At 39.8% G+C, this 21,225-nt stretch overlaps 1 protein-coding gene across 2 annotated transcripts in view; it reads right to left on the bottom strand.

The window, feature by feature from the left end:
* Positions 1-288: 288 nt before the first annotated feature.
* Positions 289-21,225, bottom strand: part of CA13 (carbonic anhydrase 13) — a 53,276-nt gene continuing 32,339 nt past the window's right edge. Inside the window, exons 7-8 of one of the 2 annotated variants that reach the window (XM_031669650.1) lie at positions 17,373-17,429; positions 289-960 (exon numbers count right to left, since the gene is read on the bottom strand). In XM_031669650.1, coding sequence (XP_031525510.1) covers positions 898-960; positions 17,373-17,429 — 120 coding nt within the window. In that variant the 3' untranslated portion in view covers positions 289-897. Of the gene's footprint in view, positions 961-13,357; positions 13,942-17,372; positions 17,430-21,225 lie in introns of those variants that run through there. The other variant, XM_017962153.3, reaches the window with a different exon arrangement.

The following is a 21,225-nucleotide window of genomic DNA, read 5'->3' as shown; positions in this document are numbered from 1 at the left end:
AAAAATATGCAGAAAGTCATGCTTATATTGGGCCTTAGGTGATTCAGTTGGGGGTGGGTAGGGCCAGCAATCCCAAAGGCTTCTCCAAATTTTTTCTTATATGAAAAAGCAGTACCGGAGTTCTCTAGAAACCCAAGGCTAGAAAATTCTAATCACATTCCCATAACTTTTCATGAACAAATAAGTGCTTTGCTTGCTCTAATGCTACGAATGTCCTCTGAAGAATGGAGTCTTGTGTATGAATAACTGGGTAGACAAGGTACCACAGAGGAAAAAGCTAGACTGGGCAAGGTTGTAGATTGCTTTTAATGAAATCGCTGAGCCTTGAAGGCAGAGATGTGGTCTTGACCCAGCAGAAAACCTGAAATTGAATAAGGAATGGAGAAAGAACAGTAGCTAACCTTCAAGGAATCCCAACTCACTGGGAATCTTGACAAGAATGGAGCATGCCAAAGAGAAGGGCAGGGAGGTAAGACAAACACAGGTGCCCTTTGTAAGAAAGATTTTTATCAAAAAGCTTTTAATTAATGGGTCTTTGAAATCCACTGGTTGATCAAAGCTGCTGAAGACCCTTGATCGAGTCCATCCCACCTGCAGAGAAGAACAGTGTTCACAGATGAGACTCTATGCCACTTGTGGAAAACTTAGAACAAGATTACACATTTATAGAAGTATAGGTGAAGAGTAATCCAACATTCAAGCAGCCTTGGCATTAGGAAATTTTAATCCAAACCTGCTTTTACCCGAAGCCACTTCTCCTTATTTTGTGCTTAGTAGAGGTAGATCACAGAGGGCTGAGCACATCAAATGTTTACTGTTAAAGAATACTTCTCTGCCTTCTCTTCCCTAGCAGCAGCAAAAGCAAGGCCCAGTGGAATCAGTTTGGGACCCAGAGGATTAACAATGCCCAGAGCAGGTGGCAGAGCTGCTCCCACAGGGAATGGTGGCCAAGTGATGCACCTGGAAGGTAGGAGGAGGAGAGAGGGAGGTGAAGACAAAACAGAAGAAATTATGAGACACCAAGTGCGAGCTGACTTGACTCACTCATGACCACAATTGAGACACTCTTTGGGAATATTTAGAAATAATTAGGAGAGGGAGACTTCGGAAGGGACTGAACTCTTGCACTAGCAGGTGGGAGTAAAGTAATGGCCATGGTGCCCCATAGGCTCATGCATTCCCAGGCAGTGCAAATCAGCTTTTCTGATGCGACACCACCACCTGGTGGTTAAGATAAGGAACAAGTCACTGCTGTCTCTGTACCTTCCTTTTTCCTCTTTAGAGGAGATTATGCTCACATAATTGTTTCCTCTGAAGGCTTAATTCCTGTTAAATACTCCTTTTCCTTTACTGCATATTCTCCCTTTCAAGTACTGACCAGTTACTGTAAGAACATTTTATTTTATTCTCTCCATCCTCTCCCTCACTCCCTTTCTCTCTTTCTCACCCTAGCAGTGTTGTTGTGGAAGATAAGGGGCCCATAGTGAAGTGACCACCTGAGTATTGGGAAATATGGCATCTATTATATTGTGAGTAAGGATCTTCACTATGAATCAGCTACTTGAAATAAGATTTATATTGTTGAACATTGCATGAAAACTTTTAGGGGGATTTATCAGGGGAACTAGCTCCCAATATTTCAACGTAGGTTCTTTTCTATTTTCCCTAAGTGTCGGCCGGTCTGAGAAATAAAGGGAAAGAGTACAAAAGAGAGAAATTTTAAAGCTGGGTGTCTGGGGCAGACATCACATGTTGGCAGGTTCTGTGATGCCCCCTGAGCCATAAACCCAGCAAGTTTTTATTACGGATTTCAAAATGGGAGGGGCGTAAAATAGGGTGTGGGTCACAGAGATCACATGCTTCAAGGGCAATAAAGTATCACAAGGCAAATGGGGGCAGAGCGAGACTACAGGACCAGGGCAGAATTAGAATTGCTGATGAAGTTTCACGTCCCACTGGGCACGCATTGTCATTGATAACATCTTATCAGGGGACACGGTTTGAGAGCAGACAACTGGTCTGACTAAAATTTACTAGGCAGGAATTTCCTAATTCTAATAAGCCTGGGGGCACTACAGGAGACCAGGTCTTATTTCATCCCTTATCTGTAACCATGTAAGACAGACATTCCCTGAGTGGCCATTTTAGAGACCTCCCCCTAGGAATGCATTCTCTTTCTCACAGCTGTTCCTTGCTGAGAAAAAGAATTCAGCAATATTTCTCCTATTCACTTTTGTAAGAAGAGAAATATGACTGTTCTGTCCGGCCCCTCAGGCAGTCAGGCCCAATGGTTATCTCCCTTGTTCCCTGAAAATTGCAGCCATCTTGTTCCTTTTGGATGCCCAGATTTCATATTGTTCCAACACACACGCTCTACAAACAATTTGTGCAGATAATGCAATCATCACAGGGTCCTGAGGTGACATACATCCTCAGCTTACGAAGATGACAGGATTTAGAGATTAAAGTAAAGACAGGCATAGGAAATTATAAGAGTATTGATTGGGGAAGTGATAAATGTCCATGAAATAAATATTCACAGTTTATGTTCAGAGATTGCAGTAAAGACAGGCATAAGAAATAAAAGTATTAATTTGGGGAAATAATAAATGTCCATGAAATCTTCACAATTTATATTCTTCTGCCATGGCTTCAGCCAGTCCCTCCATTCAGAGTCCCTGACTTCCCACAACAGGGATTTCAAAGTACTGAAGTACTACCGAAAACACTTTGTGAATATGTGCATGTGCATAGGTGCATTAACGTCTTAAAAACTGCAATATCTTTTAAGGGTTTTTTTTTAAGGAACACCCATGCACTCAATATAACATAAAAGCTGACATATAATTATAGATTTATACCTGATCTTCTATAGATGCACACAACTAATCCAGAAAATTAAGGATTATATTGTCAATGTATATGTTAGTTCAAATGTGCATGAAAAAATATTTATTGGTTAATTAAATAAATACCTATTGATGTCTATCATGAGTCAAACACAGTTTAGGTGCTAGAAACTCTGGGAAAAAAAAAAAAGAAAGAAACTCTGATTAACAAAATGAAAACCACATCCTTAAGGAGGTTACATTCTTGTAAGAGAGACTGATGTTTAAAAATAAATAATATTATGTTAATAATGTTGTAAATGCTATGAAAACTAATAAATCAGAGTAAGGAGGAAGAAAGTAACAGGGCTGCTACTTAGAAAGTGTGGTCAGGGAAGGCCTCTTTGAAGAGGTGACATTTGAATGAACGAGGAAGTGATTCATATGAGTACTTGGGGAAGAGCATTGCAGGCAAAGAGAATATCCACTGTAAAGATTGAAAAGGCCTGGCAGAAGAAAAAAAAGGAGGGTGTCAAGACTGAAGTGTGGTGGGTGGGACAGGGGGAGAGAATGGGGGCAGGAGCTGCAAGAGCACAGATCACAGAGTACTCTATATGCCATCATAGGCACAGCAGATTTTGTTCTGAGTGATAGGAAGTCACTGCAGTGTGGAGCTCAATGGAGTGAAGCACTCTGACCTGCTTTTTCAAAGAATCACTCTGGCCCCTGTGTGAACAATGTAGGGGGTAAAGAGTGGAGCAGAGAGACCAGCTGAGAGCCATATTTTAAGAGTAGCATCCATAGGACTTGCTAGCAGATTCAATCTGGGTGTGAGTGAAAGAGAGTGAAGAAATGACTGTGAGTTTTGTGTAGCTAGTGGTGCTATTTACTGAGATGGAGCATCCTGGGGAAGGGAAGGTTTCAGGCACAACAAGGGGATGGGAAGCAGAACTGAGGGATGTGGACATGCTAATGTTGAGGTGACTGTCAGACATTCCATGGAGCAGTCTTATAGGCAGTTGGGTATATGAGTTCCAAGTTCAGGGGAAAGACTGGGAATGGATATAAATCTCTGATATATGCTGCTATACACACACGTATATATAGTATATGTATCTGAATATATGTACGTATATGATATATATAGTATATATCTGAATATATATACATATATGATATATAGTATATATCTCTGAATATATACATATATGATATATACACACATATATGAGACATATATACACACACACATATATATATCTCAACCATGTTTTTAAAATCATGGGGCTAGAAAACAAAAATTACCTAGGAAGTGAGTGAAGTAGAGAGAGAACAGACCGGAAAGCAACAGCTGGTGAGGAGGGAGGAAACCAGGACATTCAGCTCAGAAGGCAAGTGAAGAGATAGAAACATGACATATACCCATGTCTAGTAAATAACTAAATTCATGATTAGGCATTCACTAATTCTCTGATTCTGTGTCAAGCATTGAAGCGGAATAAGTGGGCAAGGGTGAAAAAGCATAGATAAATTTTGGTTTTGATTTACAACTTAGTTACAAAGTATTTCATATGTAAGCTTACCTATATGAAATTATTACAGAACAAGAGTAGGTAATTAAGTTTCACCAAGTCATCTGAAAGATGCTACCTGATCTAATGATAAGCTGACACATTCACAAGAAATATGAGCCATCTATAGAGACTCATTCAAGCATACTGAAATAGATACAGCTGAGATCTTTCTTTTATACAAAAAAAAAAAGGTTAAAATGGAATATATCCTCCTAGCCTTTTCAATCTTATTGATTTTTAACAAGCGTACACTTTCATTATATATGACAAAAAAGTCTTTGCTTGAATACAAATGAAGTGTATTCTCATAACAAAGAAAACAAACAGAGCTCTCTTTTTCTTCTCTTCCTTAATATTGGTTGAGAAGCCAGATTTGGCTTTGCTTTTTCTTAATAAAGTCATTTATATAAAAGAACATTTGGAGCTCAAATTTCAAATTCTTCTGATGAGCGAGCAGACTCAGCTGAAAGCATGCTTCTGGGTGGCTGCAAAGCACAACAGAACCTTTCATTATTTGAGGAAGGAGCATTTCAAGCTTGTGTTTGTCCAGGCTCCAATTTCTAAGGGGAAAAACACAGAAAGTACATCCACTATACAGGAAATAAGAGAAGGAAATAGATGAGGGTGTAGGAATTACTGTTTTACTTGATCTCAGGATGTCTGAATGACAGATGGAAAAACCCAGCACAGCATAGTCTTTATGCCAAGAGAAAGGGGCACTGCTAGATACACGATGTTTGGGTATTCCCTTGGGACCAGGGCTGCAGAAGTTTCATAGATCCCAAAGATTTTTATTATACAATAACCCTGAAAATTGCCTTTAAAAGTCATTATACCTGTAAAACCTCTACGTAGTCACAGAGCTATGATTAGTCTTACTTATATTTATCTCAGTCAGTTCCTTCTGTCTGCATCCCTGTATTTCTCTTCTTGCATCTCATCCTAGCTGGCTGAGAAAACATTGCATCTACCTGTATCAAATGCTAACACAGGTTTCCTAGAAGAAAATTCCTATGAAAATAAAACATAAATTAAATAGATAAATAATAAAATAAAGAAACAAGTTATATTGAGTTTTGGGGGTTATGCTGTCTCATTGTCTTGAATTACAACACTTTGCTTTCTTTTGATATATTCAATAAGTAGCTTTAAACAATATTGTATAGTCTTTGGAGGCTATACTGAGACTTTCCCACAAGAACTTGAGAATAAGTAAAGTGAGCTTAATATTATATGTTTGCTCTCTCAGAGTTGGACTTTGCAATATATATCTTATGAATAAGAACCAAAATATGAAAACACTCCTTAAAGGGCACAGTAGCTTCACATTTGAAAATGTTACTTGAGTGCATGTGTTAATATGTCCAATATAAGGATGTGCCAACTAGGGAAATGGTGAATTTATCACAGAATAGAAAACTGAGAACGTCAGAAGCACATATTGCTAGTTTATCCAAATATAATCCAGTGTTTAAGAAAACATTAGTCAACAGGCCAAGTATTTTAGTCCTTTTGGCAAAACTATACATATTTTGAAGAAAATGCTGGGAAGTACAGCCAACAAAATTCTATTATTATGTCCCACTTTGAAAATCACTCTTTAGACGAGTTGGATGTTTCAGACAATTTATTTCTCCTATTTGTCTTATTTTTTCTGAGATCCACACTCACCAAGTAAACATCTTATATAATCTTATATAATTTGGTTTCCTGTGTATGATGGACTTCCTAGTGGTGCTCAAGAAATATTCCTTGAATGAACGTTCATGTTTGATTAGCGTTCCAGCTAATGTAAGACTCATATCACTCATTATAAATTAATAACTTGACTTTTTATCTTATATTTCAGACTTGTGAACTCACTTATGGTAAGTCTGCCCATGAGAAAGGGACATCGTGCTGACAAATTAGGTTTCTGATCTTGCAGAGCTGAGGGCTTGACTCTAGACCTAGAGGACTTCATCAAGGTTCATTCACTCCTGAGACTCTCTAGGAAAATAGACCATCTGGTCTACTCCCGGCCACACATGCCTATTGCATTGCTATAATCCAGCAGAAAAACAAACAAACAAAAAACCCACAGTGTAACAAATATGTCAAGATAGGTTACTGCTCTTTTCCAAGAGAAGAGGAAAGAATTACCAGGTAGGGCCGTGGAGATGTAAATGCCTACAGGTAGAACAGAAGGCATGAGAAAAAGTGGGAGGCCAATACATGTAAAAGTTGAGACTGGGAAAGAACATGGCAAAGAAACTTGAAGCTCATGGTCAGAATCATTTAGAAATACACAAGAAAATGAAGGCACTAGGGAGAGGTTTTCAAAACCGAATGCTTAGAACAAGAGGGGTGACAATTTGCTAGCAGCAAAACTAGGTAGGGAATTTTTGTACATAGAACCCAGGGAACTGCTTGGCCAGGGCCTTAAGAGACTATACAACAAGTTGTTGAGGCTTGAATTCAAGAAATTAACTCAAACACAATGAAAATTATATTGTCCCTTCAGCTTCTAAACAGGAATTAACACAGATCCCTTGGCCTTGGACTTGATGAGAGGAAGTAAAGTGGCAAGGAAGAGATAACAGTAAAAGTGAGGAAGGGCCATAAAGGAAGAGGGAACCTAGAAGTGCCTGGAATAGAGTGACCAGTGCTGTGTCTAATAGTGTGAACACTATTACCTTTTGGTATCTGGGTAATATATTTGTGTATGTGTATATGGTTTGATTACAGCATATGTCACTCTGCTCAGTAGCACTACTTTAGAGGAAAGGAGTGCTGGGAAGAACAAGTGGTGGGACACTGAATCATGGGGCGTGCTTTATAGGAGTGCTTCTTTTTTTTTTGAGATGGAGTCTTGTTCTGTCGTCCAGGCTGGAGTGCAGTGGCACAATCTTGGCTCAATGCAACTTCTGCCTCCCGGATTTAAGCGATTCTCCTGTCTTAGCCTCAAAAGTAGCTGGGATTACAGACATGTACCACCACACCCAGCTAATTTTTGCTGCTGTTGTTGTTGTTGTATTTTTAGTAGAGATGGAGTTTCACGATGTTGGCCAGACTGGTCTTGAACTCCTGACCTCAAGTGATCCACCCGCCTTGTCCTCTCAAAGTACTGGGATTACAGGTGTGAGCCACAGTGCCTGGCCATGGGAGTAGTTCTTAATCCTTCTGGTCTCAGGAACCTTTTCACTCTTAAGAGTTACTGAAGATCCCAAAGAGCTTTTGTTTATGTGGATTATATCTGTTGATATTTACTGAATTAGAAATTTAAACAGAAGATTTAAAGTATTTCTTTACTAATTCATTTAAAGGTAATAAATTCATATAACAATAAATTAGCATAAATAACAAATTTTGTGTAAATAATATTTTACCAAAAAAGGTACAAAAAAGAGATATTTACATTCTTTTTTATAAATCTCTTAATATCTGGCTAAATAGAAGACAGCTGGATTTTTACAGCTATTTCTGCATTCAGTCTGCTGTGATAGGCTGTTTTGTTTGAACTGCCTGAAGGAAATCCAGACTCACACAGATATGTAGCTTGAAAAATGGAGGAGGAAGTTAGTAGCTTTTTCAGAAAATTGTGTATATTTGTCTTCAGTACTACACCAAAACCTGACAAGTGGTGGTTTATTTTTTTTTTGAGGTGGAGTCTCGCTCTTGTCACCCAGGCTGGAGTGCAATGGCGTGATCTTGGCTCACTGCAACCTCCGCCTCTTGGGTTCAAGCGATTCTCCTACCTCAGCCTCCCAAGTAGCTGGGATTACAGGTGTGAGCCACTACACCCGGCCACAAGTGGTGGTTTCTTAAAACCATATGAATAAACTTTATCTATAAACCATACAAATAAACTTTTCATGCTTTGTTCCAGTAAAATCTATTGTTCTATATTGAATTTTGAATAGACAGATTTTTCTGTGCATGACTGTAACATCATGCACTGGTCATTTAGAAAATATCAGTCCATTGAGTTAGGCGTATCTTCAAAATATTGACACAATTCATTATAAAATATCCCCCAATCACATTTATTCAAATAACCAGTGGTCTAGTTAGAAATGTCTCTATCCTTTGAAAAGCAGGCAAGCCAACAGAGGCATATGCAAACTTTCCAAAATCCAAATTTTCTCTTGAAAAATCTCATTTTACTATTGCCCACAAATACTTTAGCTTGTTTTTCTTGAAGTGACAAGCTCACTTTGTTCATTTCCAAGAAAATATTTGCCAATTACCCAAGTCTGAATATCCACAGTTTGTCAGTTTTTCTATCAAATAAAAATGGTGCTCTACAAAAAAAAAAAAAAAAGGCTAATTCAGTTTGCCATTCAGACGATCACAGAAGTGCTTCCCTAAAGGTAATCGTCATACTTCAATATGCAGCAGAAGTTCTTCATTCGGGTTTTCCATTTCTTGACTCCAAATATTAAAAGAATGTAGACTCAGGGTGGGGATTTAATAAAATTAGCAATTTTTACTTAGGAATCAAGAACATTCTTGAAAGAAACTAACATTCTAAAACAGCGATTGGACAGTGGTGAAGACAATAATGACTCCTAGTATTGTTTACTGCCACAGCCTTGATTTATGTAAGAAACCAGAGGTTTTATCCACCAACCCTTTTGTAACAGCAGTGCAAATGCCAAAACAGTTATTAAAAAATGCAAATAACACTTGGTACTATTATAAAATAGTTTGACCTCCGTGACTCCATGAAAATTTCTCAAGGACCGCTAGGGGCTTGCCAATCCTACTTTAAGAACTGCTGGTCTACTGCACTGGCTGTGAAAGAAATTGTCCTAGTTGTCCAGATGATGGCAGCAGCAGATTTTACTCAGAGGAGAGATGGGAAAACCATAGCCAGAACAAAAAAGGGCAACACTTGGTTAGAAATCCTGGGAAGGATGGGCGCCGTGCCTCACTCCTGTAATCCCCACACGTTAGGAGGCTGAGGCAAGTGGATCACCTGAGGTCAGGAGTTCGAGACCAGCCTTGCCAACATGGTGAAACTCCATCTCTACTAAAAATACAAAAATGAGCTGGGTGTGGTGATGCATGTGTGTAGTCCCAGAGAATTGAACCTGTGGGGCAGAGGTTGCTGTGAGCTGAATTGTGGCATTGCCCTCCAGCCTGGGTGACAGACTGACACCCTTTCTCAAAAAAAAAAAAAAAAAAAGAAAAAGAAAAGAAAAAAAGAAAACCGAGATCATCCTGGGGAGAGAGTTTACCTATTTTGTCACAATGTAATCTACCCTGCCACATCTTGGAGTAATTGATAAACTGGCATGTCCTGGGGGAATGAATTGCTTGAGTTTTTAGGTGAATAATCTATGAACACTTGCTATTTATTGAGGCAAAATAGGTTGCAGGATATGCTAATTTTACATGTGATCAGAGTGCTTATCCATGTGTTCATTCGTCAGGGTTTTCAACAAGTACTTCTTGAACCACCTGCCAGGACAAGGCACTGTGAATAGAAGGCATGATCATTCCGTGCTGGTTGCTAGACAAGTTCAAAGAAGGCTAAGAGAGATGAGGATGAAATCTAACAGACACGTCTCTGCCTTCTTGGAACTTCAGAGAGGCCAGCAAGAGACAGGCCACAATGCTCAGAACCCAGTGTCCACATGTGAGTCCCACATGGGACACCGACAAGATTGGGTCACCCAGTAGCTCTGTCCCGCTGAAATGCCAAGTTTGCAATTCCAGGTTTAGTTCCCAGGTCTGACAGTCCCTATTCTTCCTCATGCCAGTTAATCACTTTATCAAAGCATTAGCAAGAAAAAAAAATTTAAATCTTATGCCTTATTGAAATGCTGACTCTACTTTTGGCTTGAGAAACATCTCTTAATTGAATGACAGTTATCTCCTGGAAACTCTGAATTACCTTATGAATTTTATTCTTTTCTGTCCTATTTGAGCCACTTTTTCAGGTCTAAATAGATATTTGTTGCTTTTGCTGTGCAGAATATTTTCCCAACCTTTGGGTCCTAGCCCCCATTTTCTTTCACTGCAGTGTCCCTCTGAACCCCACCACTCTTAGTCTGCTCAGTTATGAAAGAAGCTGACTCCCGCTGCTGCCCTGAGCCAATGCTCTCTCCATTTGCCGTGAGGACTTGATGAAGAATGGGCATGTGACTCCATCCAGGTCAGTCAGAATTCAAGTCAGACACTTTTTGAAGTCTTTGGACATAAAAGACTTTACCTCCTTTACCTTCTAGAAGCTGTCTTATAGAAGGTGGTATAGGTACAGAGGTGCAGGCATTCATCTGCCAACACGAGGGGAAAGTCTCACTGCTAACAGAGACCACAGAAGTTGGGGGGCAGCCAAGAAGTAGAGAGACTGAGGCCTGATTGCAGGTTCTGGCTTTGCCATGATGAAAGCCAGCTTTACCTCTGGACTTTTTGATTGTGTGAATCAATAAATTCCATTATTGGTCGGGCGTGGTGGCTCACACCTGTAATCCCAGCATTTTGGGAGGCCAATTCAGGAGAACTGCTTGAGGCCAGGAGTTCAAGACCAGTCTGGATAACATAGCAAGACCCCATCTCTATCAGAAAAAAATTAGCCAGGCATGGTGGTATACATCTGTAGTCCCAGCTACTTCAGAGGTTGAGAGGGAGGATCACTTGAGCCCAGGACTTTGAGGCTGCAGGGAGCCATGTTTGAGTCACTGCACTCCAGCCTGGGTGGCAAAGCAAGACCCTTCTCTAAATGAATAAATAAATAAATAATATTATTTGTTTTGGCTATTTTGAGCTGAGTTCCTATTATTCTTAAACAAAAGAGTCCTCATTGATACATCTCCCTGTCCCCAGACACTAGGTACCAAACCACACAGGGAACCAAAGAACTCAATTTCCAAATATACCACACTTGGAAATCTTCATGCTTTTTGTTAATTTTTCCAGAACTAATAATTTCTTCATTTTCTCCACATTCCCACAGCACTCTATAGATGCCTAAAATTAAGAAAACTAATATTTTGTATTGAGGCGTTTTGTTTTTATACGTGCCGTGGAAGTTTGAGCTGTTTAAGAGCAGGAATAACATCTTAATCATCTTTATATCTCTAATCCCTAGCATTACATTTAGCATCCAACATGTCCAATAAATGGTGGTCAAATTAAATTTACAGAATGGGACAGAAGTATAACATTGGTTTTCTCTCTCTGGAGGCTTCCACCCTAGCATCAGAGTCTTTTGTCTGACCTAATAATGGAGGTTCTCAGTGCCGGTGTCTTGGCTGGTCTTAAGCCCATATGGTCTCAGATTCAATCCTAGACCTTTCCACTAATCTCTGTATCACAAAGTGGATGGCCTTTCATGTGTCTGGCTTCTGGTGAGGTTCCATCTACGGGTACTAGTGGAAATTTAGTGGATACAACAAAGAGAGAACCCAGAGTATTTCTCCCCTCCTCTCTGCCTCAAGTAAGATCTTAGATAATAACTGTTTTTTTTTTTTAAAAAAATAACCAGATCCTACCACTCAGGCATACTTTCATTTCAACTCAGCTGTTCCACAGCTCCTGGGCTCCAAGAACACTGCCTCCTCCTGTGGAAGGCGGGAGCCTCCTGCTCTTGCTAATCTCTTGGTTGCCTCACTGTCCCCTGTTTGGTTTCTCAGCATCTTTCATCACTTGTATAATTAATCCCAAGTATTTACACCCTCTGTTTGGAATACTGAGTGGTTTCTGTCTTCTTTCTGGAACCTGACTGATACTATGCCATCTATTTTTTTTAATGCCAGTATCATTTAATTATGTGTTTGTGTCTGGAGCCTTTAGACACATAATACAGTTATGTATCTCCTCCATAACACAGTTATTTCCAGGAGTCCTTGTTAAAATACAAAATCTTTGTGTAACATATTTTTCCTAAGTCATATCTTCCATAAATAACTTAGGGCTAAGTTATGGTTCATCTGATCTCACTGAGACACAAACCCACACAGTTTCTGCAACTCTCACTCTCTGAGCACAGCTAAGATAAACTGACCATTCTCTTCACCCAGAAGAGCTATATTGGAAGCAAACTCATTTGAAACAAGGAAGTTTAATGTACCCACTTTCTTCCGCTGGGTAACTTATTCTGGCAGGAGTGGTGAAGCAAGAAAATGCTGAAGATCTTCAGGAAGAAAGACTGCTGTCAGCCCATGACAGAGACGGGGGTCCTTGCTTGGTATAATTTCTCTTTAGGAAGGGAAAGGCAGGTTTCCAGCCACACCAGAAAAATCGCCAATTAATTCGACTCAAGAAAGAGTGATTTCTATTCACCAAAATTGAGTATTTACTATACATCAGTCATGGTGCAAGGTGTTAGGGTACAGTAAGCATACAGGCAAAACTGTGAAGTGGTTCAAGTCCACCTTGGTTATCCAAACACTCAGATCATTCACTCTTGTATTAAGCTAACTTTCCTTCTGTCAGAGTCTTCCGTCCTACCAAAACTTGACATATGAAGATCAGTTACACTCAAGTGCATATCACTGCCAGTAACTTGGAAAATTATCCTGAGTGGAGTTTGCATTTCAATGGGTATTGAAACCTTAACGTAAAGGATTTAGTCTTCTTCAGTAAAATGTGAAAGAGCTTGGTGAAGTAGTTATCTGAGGGCCAGGATGCCTTCCCATCCTCTCAAATAAGACCACTATTTCTTGACCTACATTTTCTGCAGCCCCACTCAGAAGGTACTGAAAGCCTTTCAAAAACTATCCCATTCCCATACCATTTTTGATAGAATGTGTATAAGTAAAGCTACTAACTTTATGTTAGAAAAACAAAAAAGGACTTCCCTATGAACAGCTCAGCAAATATTTCAAAGCATAATCTTACTCTTACCCCAACCTTCCCTCCTCTCCCCTACCCCTCCCCTTCCCTACCCCCTCTCCTCTTGCCCTCCCCTCCCCCCTCCTCCCCTTCCTTTCTGTTCCCTTCCTGAAAATTTAGTCCAATGTCTATAAGATAGAGCCAAGCAAGGTGGACACTGCATGATGACAGGAGGGACAACGCAGCCTAGCCCAGGATGCCAGAACCCAAGCTGAGTGAGACAGGCATCTGTGCAGTGTGAGGGTGAGAGGTGAAGTAGTAATGGGGTATTTGCTACACACAGAAGAATGAGCCAAATCAGAAACTATGTTGGGGATAATGGAAGCCAGGTTTCTCACTGTTGGAGAAGGAAATTACAAATATAGAAATGGAGAAAACTAGAATGAACAGTGTAGTGCTGGATTAGAATTGGAGATATGAGTGTGAAATCATGTTTTAATGTAAATAAGTACAGACATGTAGATATTTATCTGTGCGTATACATTCTCAACCACTGTTTATCAAGAGGGCCTCCGAGTAGCAACATTCCAATAGCAATGAGCTCACCCAAATCTTGGTTTTCTCAATACTATTTTCTACTAAGAGAAATCAGGGCTACTTGGTTCTAGGGCTGGGGAAAGAAAAGTATAAAATGAGCCAGGAACATAGGAGAGCTGCCAGAAAGTAAGTACATGGTGACATGACAAAAGGAGACACAAGTCAGCTTGAAGGTGCTCCTGCTGGGCAAAACAAAAAATTTGAGCATCAGAATAAACAATGATAATAACAGAATACAGCCTATTAAATAACACAGGTATCTCTAAATCTATGCTGGAAACAAATGAATAAATTACAGGTTTAATGAGGAACAGAATATTTATATACTCTTAAAAGAATCCCTTCCCAACAAATATTTACAAAGGACATAATAACTTTACAACAAAGACATCTAGCAGACAGCATCTGATATAGTTTGGCTGTGTCCCCACCCAAATCTCATCTTGAATTGTAGCTCCCATAATTCCCACGTGTTATGGGAGGGACCCAGTGGGAGGTAACTGAATCATGAGGGCGGTTTCCCCCATACTGTTCTCCTGGTAGTGAATAAGTCTCAGGAGATCTGATGGTTTTATAAGGGGAAACCGCTTTTGCTTGATTTTCATTCTCTCTCTTGCCTACCACCATGTAAGATGTGCCTTTTGCCTTCTGCCATGATTGTGAGGTCTCTCCAGCCACAGGGAACTGTGAGTCCATTAAACGTTTTTTCTTTATAAATTACCCAGTCTCGGGTAATTGAAGGACACATGAAGGAAACATGAAAACTAAATGGACAAGTTATTCTTGAATGGATTGAGTGATTAATAATAAAGCCAAGTTTGTGAAAATGAAAGCTTGTCTCATTTTCTTTATTGTGGTTGAATCCAATTTAAAGTAAAATATGAAATACTTAACAATCATAAAATCAATATTTGCTGTGGTAAACAAAAGAGATCTACACTAGTATTTACAACTTTTTAATTTGTTTAAAAAGGAAGCAATATAACCATTTTAACACACATTTAAACCTTTTGCCTCTAGGAGATATATCAGTTAACACACAATATTCAAGGAAATCAGTGCTGTATAGATATTTTTGGTCTATTAAGGTGCAATTTATAATACAGAACCAACACAACATTGCAGCAGAAACCATAAGTTACAAAGTAGTAACTCTCACAGACAGTAATTAGAACCCCTGTCCTACATGCCCCTCCAGATATAGTAACTTACATTCTTCGAGAAAACAGGTTCTTTCTCTGACTGGGACACTTCACAGGTCTTTCCAAACTAAAGAAACACTTTTCCACTCAACACTGGCTTTTAGAAACCATTAGAACTTTTAGTTTTACAAGTTACAATTAATTAGTATCCCTTTAAAAAGAAACTATTTTCAAAAGAGAATGTATTTTACTTGTTATATTAACTTACAGTACATTTGATTTCAACCAGAGAGATAATTACCAAAGACAGCAAATAAATTTTTTTTAAATATTTGATTCATTAAATAATCGCTACAGATCAATCTTCTAAAAGCCTTAAACTAGACACCGAGGGGAAAAGAACATTGACCAAAGTATTAGCTTCACTCTTAGGGAGCTCACCTTATGCAACAGTATCCATCACTGTTACACAATTTACTGATATTCAGTTACTCTATCAACATTGCAGGATAAGGTCAATTATTAAAATCTACATTCAAGCCAGGCGTGGTGGCTTATGCCTATAATTCCAGCAATTTGAGAGGCTGAGGCAGGCAGATCACTTGAAGTCAGGAGTTTGAGACCAACCTGGCCAACACTGCAAACCCCCATCTCTACTAAAAATATAAAAATTAGCCAGGTGTGGTGGCATGTGCCTGTCATCCCAGCCACTAAAGAGGCTGAGGCAGGAGAATCATTTGAACCCGGGAGGTGGAGGTTGCAGTGAGCCGAGATCATGCCATTATACTTCAGCCTCAGTGACAGAGTAAGACTCAGTCGGAAAAAAAAAAAAAAAAAAAAAACTACATCCAGAGGAAGAGAGATATAAGAAACAAATCATCAAAATCAAGAGAACTCAGGTAAACTTATGTTAGAGGATGACAAAAGTATAGCATGTGTTCAAGTCTTAAATGTGGTTATTAAATTAATGCTTAGTGTCCCTCCGTTTGTACCAGAAAGAGCAAAAGAAACACTACTCTTATCCCCCACCAAAAACAAACAAAAAAAAGGATAATAGGTTAAAATTAAGATCAAGCTCCACCTGACAAAATTAAGAGACGGAGGGACATGCATAAAAGGAAAAGTGAGTTTTGCCATGGAAATGGGTTGAAGGGCTTATGGACCCATTATATATTTATAGGAGACTGAAGTAATTTTTTCCACAAATTGACAGAACAATGACCCACACAAGATTGCGTTCTGCTTTGCTGCCAAAACACCAGGCAAAAATGGGCAATGTGTTCATCATGCCTGAGGGCAGCTGTGACTGCACTGGTACTATGTTATATGTTAGTTTCAAACCATGTTAATGTCATAAACTGGCAGGCATTGCATTTTGTCAGCTATTAGCCAGTTCATTATTAACATTACTGAGTGAATATTATATATGGTATAATTCATTACAGTGTAAATAGCCATTTATACCCTGAGGAATTCCTCACCAAGACCATAAGGAATATTTTTGATCAGTGGAGGAGACACATTAAGTAGCTTTATCCCATTGCCCTTAACTCTTATATTGTGCATTTTATTAAAGGTATCATGCAATGAGAGTTAGCAACATAATCACTGCAAAAATTATCCTTATAGGAAAACATAATCTACTTTTTATGAATTGGAATAACAACAAAATATTAAGCAGAATCACTTGTTTCAAAAAAAAGTATCACAATCCTATCATTTGAGATGTAAGTTTCCACCTAACATCACTGAGAGCTGTGACTAATTCAGTCTCTATGGCCAGGTAAAATTTTTAATACATTCTGAAGTTTGCAATGTTAACCATATTTTCATGCAGGTTGAAGTAGACATATTTCATGGCTTTTAATATATGTCAAACAATGCTTACTGTGAATATCCATGAGTGCAAATATGAGACAGTAAGTTAGTAAAGAGATCTAAGCCAGCTGGGCTTGATGGCCCAGGCCTGAAATCCTAGCACTTTGAGAGGACAAGGCAGGAGGCTCACTTGAGGCCAGGAGCTGGAGACCAGCCTGGGCAACATAGCAAGACCCCATTTCTAAAAAAAAAAAAAAAAAAAATTAGCCAGGCATGCTGGGTCCTACGTACTCTGGAGGCTGAGGTGGGAGGATCACTTGAGTCCAGGAGTTGGTAGCTACAATTAGCCAAGATGGTACCACTGCACTCCAGCCTGGGTGACAGAGTGAGACCCTATCACTAAAAAAATTACAAAAAGAGAGAGAGAGAGATCTGGTGTTCTTTGTGACACTGAAGCTCATAGTAAAATGGTTCCTATAAATTAGAATTCTACAAAGGAGTTGTTGGCAGAGACTTTTGTGTTGTGTTTTGTTTTGTTTCATTGTCTCTCCACAGCCATGTTTGGGGGAGTTCATTGGTGACAATTTTTAACGGAAAGAGGCTCTCACTTTGCGGCCCTTCAGAGGCTGCGGTGGGCGGTGATTGCTCACCAGAAAAGCTGCTGCTTCACCCTCCGCTGTGCACAGGAGACTGCGGAATTTGGCCAGCTGTAGAAGAAGAAAAGAGTTAGCTTCAGCATAGAAATTCCCACCAATATTAACGAATTACCCTGCATAAAGAATTAAGATATATTTATAACCAGGAACAAAAAATACTGCAACAAAATTTTTCTGTCATATGTCATATATAATAAAGAAACTCTTTTGCTAAATTCTCATCGCTCTACAAATACCTACAGGTTCCAAAATTAAATGTATAAGCATTTTTAAGTTGATGATCAAAGTAACAAGAGGAAACATCTAGAGTGTGGTTTAAAGAGTAAATATCTAGAAATCAGAGAATGTTTTTCAATCTGTAAACACACACATTTTATGACAAAAATGAACTCAACTATATATGCTCTTTTGAAACCTAATTTTTTCACTTGGTATATATACTAGCCATTTTTGCATAACAATATCAACCTACATCACTATTTTTTATTGCTGAAAACTTTTCTATTATAAATATGTTTTATAAATTTTTAACAATCCCTTGGTGGTTTAATATTATTTATTAAAAGTTAGTACAGGCCTAAAGTGAAGTTGGAAAAATTAAAACTAATTTTATCTTCTCAAAAATATGCACCAAAATTATATTGTCAATTAATAAAAGTAACTCTTTGGTGTTTGTTTTATTTTGATGAAGACAAATTAGGAATGAGAACCTACATTCTCTAAACTTTGTTAACCATCTAATCTCAGAGTCAAGCAAATTCAGACTAGGACACATCCTTTAGGTTTTCATCAAATACCTGATGCCTAAAATGTTTCTTATACAGTACTAACCAGGATGGGGGGCAGAGGGGAGGGAGGGCCTTTATAAGAAATAGGCAACAGTTTGTAACTATGCTCTAAGGCAATAGGATCAACCATCATATATACAAGCAACCATGTTTTCCACGTGTGGTATTTTGAGGGCTTTATTGTTTTTTGAGACAGAGTTTTGCTCTGTCGCCCAGGCTGGAGTGCAACGGCACAATCTCAGCGCACTGCAATCTAAGCCTCCCAGGTTCAGGCAATTCTGCTTCAGCCTCCCATGTAGCCGGGACTACAGGCACGTGCCACCACGCCCAGCTAATTTTTGTAGTTTTAGTGGAGATGGGGTTTCACCATGTTGGCCAGGATGGTCTCGATCTCTTGACCTCATGATCTGCCCTCCTCAGCCTCCCAAAGTGCTGGGATTACAGGCAGGAGCCACCACACCCGGCCATTTTGAAGTTTTTTTGTTTTGTTTTGTTTTTAAGTACAGATATGGGAAGGAGACAAATGTTTACAACATACTATTACTCATGTTTCAATAGACCAGATCATTATAGCTAAAACCACATGAGGCTTAAGAGAATCTCTGGTCAAGTAGCAGAGGCTAACAGCAGAGGCTAACCTCTGAGCCCATAGGAAAGACACCTAGTCTTCTGCAGATCATGACGATCCAGGTCTGTCTGGAGTGGTCATTCCAGGTGGCTGTGCAGGAATTCTGAGTCCTGAATTAAAGCATGGGTCCACAGGCTTCATCAAGCAACCTGCCTCCACAGTGATACTGCTGATTCCTCCGAAGAGGTTGGCTTTATTTTTCTCCCACAACCCCAGCTCCTGCCCCTGTTCAATCCCTCTGGAAGTTGATCATGGCTCCCTGCCCCAGCAGCACTCTCAGCTCACCAGTCTAGAATTGGATCCAACTTCAGCTCCTTCTCTGAACAGCCTGTGTATTTTGGTAAGAGTTCCTAGACCTGTTCTGATGTCTTGCCAAACCCCTTCCCCTTATAACTGGGTCTCACAATCATTTGGCCCAGCTAGGTCAACCCTGTATTTGCCAGTCCCCATTCAGATTTGCTTCTCTTGGCTCTAGGTGTCCTCTACTACTGCCCTGGCCTTAAAATGCACATCCCTGGCTGGTTCCCACTGGTCTTATCCCTTTATGTGGTTCCAGGCTTTATCCAGGCAGGCAACAAAGCTGCCCCCTGTCACTAAGGCTGACTCAGTACCTACAGGTTCCCAGTAGAAATGTTCCCAGTTCAGCCTTGAGGCTGAAGCAGGTATGACCTGTTTTGCTGGTTTCCTTGACTCTAATACTGAAATTCTAATTTCATTGTGTAGCAACTCCAATAAGCTGAAATACTCTTCTTCTATGGTTCTGTAAACAGCTTTATGTCACTCTTATGCTCAAACCTCTTTGATAGCACTCGACTGCCTGCCAAAATTGAGTAATAATAAAAATAAGTTCTGTTATGGAAAATGATGGACTAGGCACTGTGTTAAGTGCTTTACATTACCTCAGTTAATCTCCAAAATATCCTTATCAATAATATATAATTATTCCCATTTTACAGATGAGAAACTTGAGGGGTAGCTGAGAAGTTTCAATAAATAAGCCATCTTGACAAGCCATGCACAAACCACAGAGAAACTTGTTTTCTGTTTCCCCATTTTCCCCTATCCTTTTAATTTACATTTTATTATGTAAATATTCAAAAGGACACAAAGGTAGAAAAAGCAACATCATAAATCACCAGGAATCCATGACCTAGCTTCAACAATCATCGACATACAGCCAAATTTTCCATCCATTCTCCCACCAAAGCTCTCTTTGCATTTGCCATCCTAACCAAACTAGGCTATTTTTAAGCAAATTCCAAACATCATATCATTTTAGTGTAAACATTTCCAAATACATCCCTATAATACATCACATTTCTAACATTTTTATAGGTACCCAAAACAAATGTGTCAGCATGGCTTCCAAGCCCCTTGACCACCCAGTTCTAACTAACCTTCCTAGATGGATCTATTATGTCCACACGCATGTCTCACTCTAAGCCAGTTTTGGGAGGGGTGGTCCCAAAGCATCTGAATGAAAATACTTTGAGTTAATTCTTAAAAATTCAGATCCCTGGACCCTACCCCAAATTTGTGAATTGGAATTTCTAATAAGGTCCAAGGATTCACTTTTTTCTTTCTTTCTTTTTTTTTTAAGATAGAGTCTCGCTCTGTCACTCAAGCTGGATTGCAGTGGCATAATCTCGACTCACTGCAACCTCCACCACCTGGGTTCAAGCAATTCTCATGCCTCAGCCTCCGGAGTAGCTGGGGTTACAGGCAGGCGCTACCACGCCAATTTTTTTTTTTTTTTTTTTTTTTTAAGTGGAGACAGGGTTTTGCCATGTTGGCCAGGCTGGTCTTGAACTCCTGGTCTCAAGTGATCCTCCTGCCTCAGCCTTTCAAAGTGCTGGGAGAAAGATTCTCCCCAGGGCCTGAAAGCTTAAGGGAATGAATAATTCCTCCCTCCTCAGGCCCAGTCCCAAGGCGCAAGGCCACTTGCTCCAGCAGTGTGCGTCAGCAAGATAGCAGAAGCAGGAAGAGAGCTGGCTGGAAGACACACACCCCCTGAAGATCCAGAGGGAGGCCGTACGGGTATATGCAGCGGTCACATCAGACTGGGACACTTCCTGTTTACAGAGGACTATAGAGTCCCTCCCCCATCCTCACGTGGGGATGACGCCATTTTAGGCCTCCCCCCATCTGCACCCAGGCGCTCATTACAACATCGTGTTGCTCCACACCGCCTCGTGTTGTCTGTCTGTTGGTGCGCTCTCAGGGTTCAAACCGATACACAAGCCTTGCATCTAGTATCAGTACCCGCCCTACTGTCCACGGCAGCCCCTCCGAGCTGCCATGAGTGTTATCTATCAGTCTTTCCACTACGGAGGAAAAATACAACAATCCTTTACTTACCATACTCATACAGAAAAATCCTGTTATGGAATCTTAATCGAGGAATGTGTTGAGTCAGGGAAAAGTTACTATA

This window comes from Papio anubis, chromosome 8 (assembly GCF_008728515.1).
Source record: "Papio anubis isolate 15944 chromosome 8, Panubis1.0, whole genome shotgun sequence".
Taxonomy (NCBI): Eukaryota; Metazoa; Chordata; class Mammalia; order Primates; family Cercopithecidae; genus Papio; species Papio anubis.
This window is presented reverse-complemented; position numbering and strand designations above follow the sequence as displayed.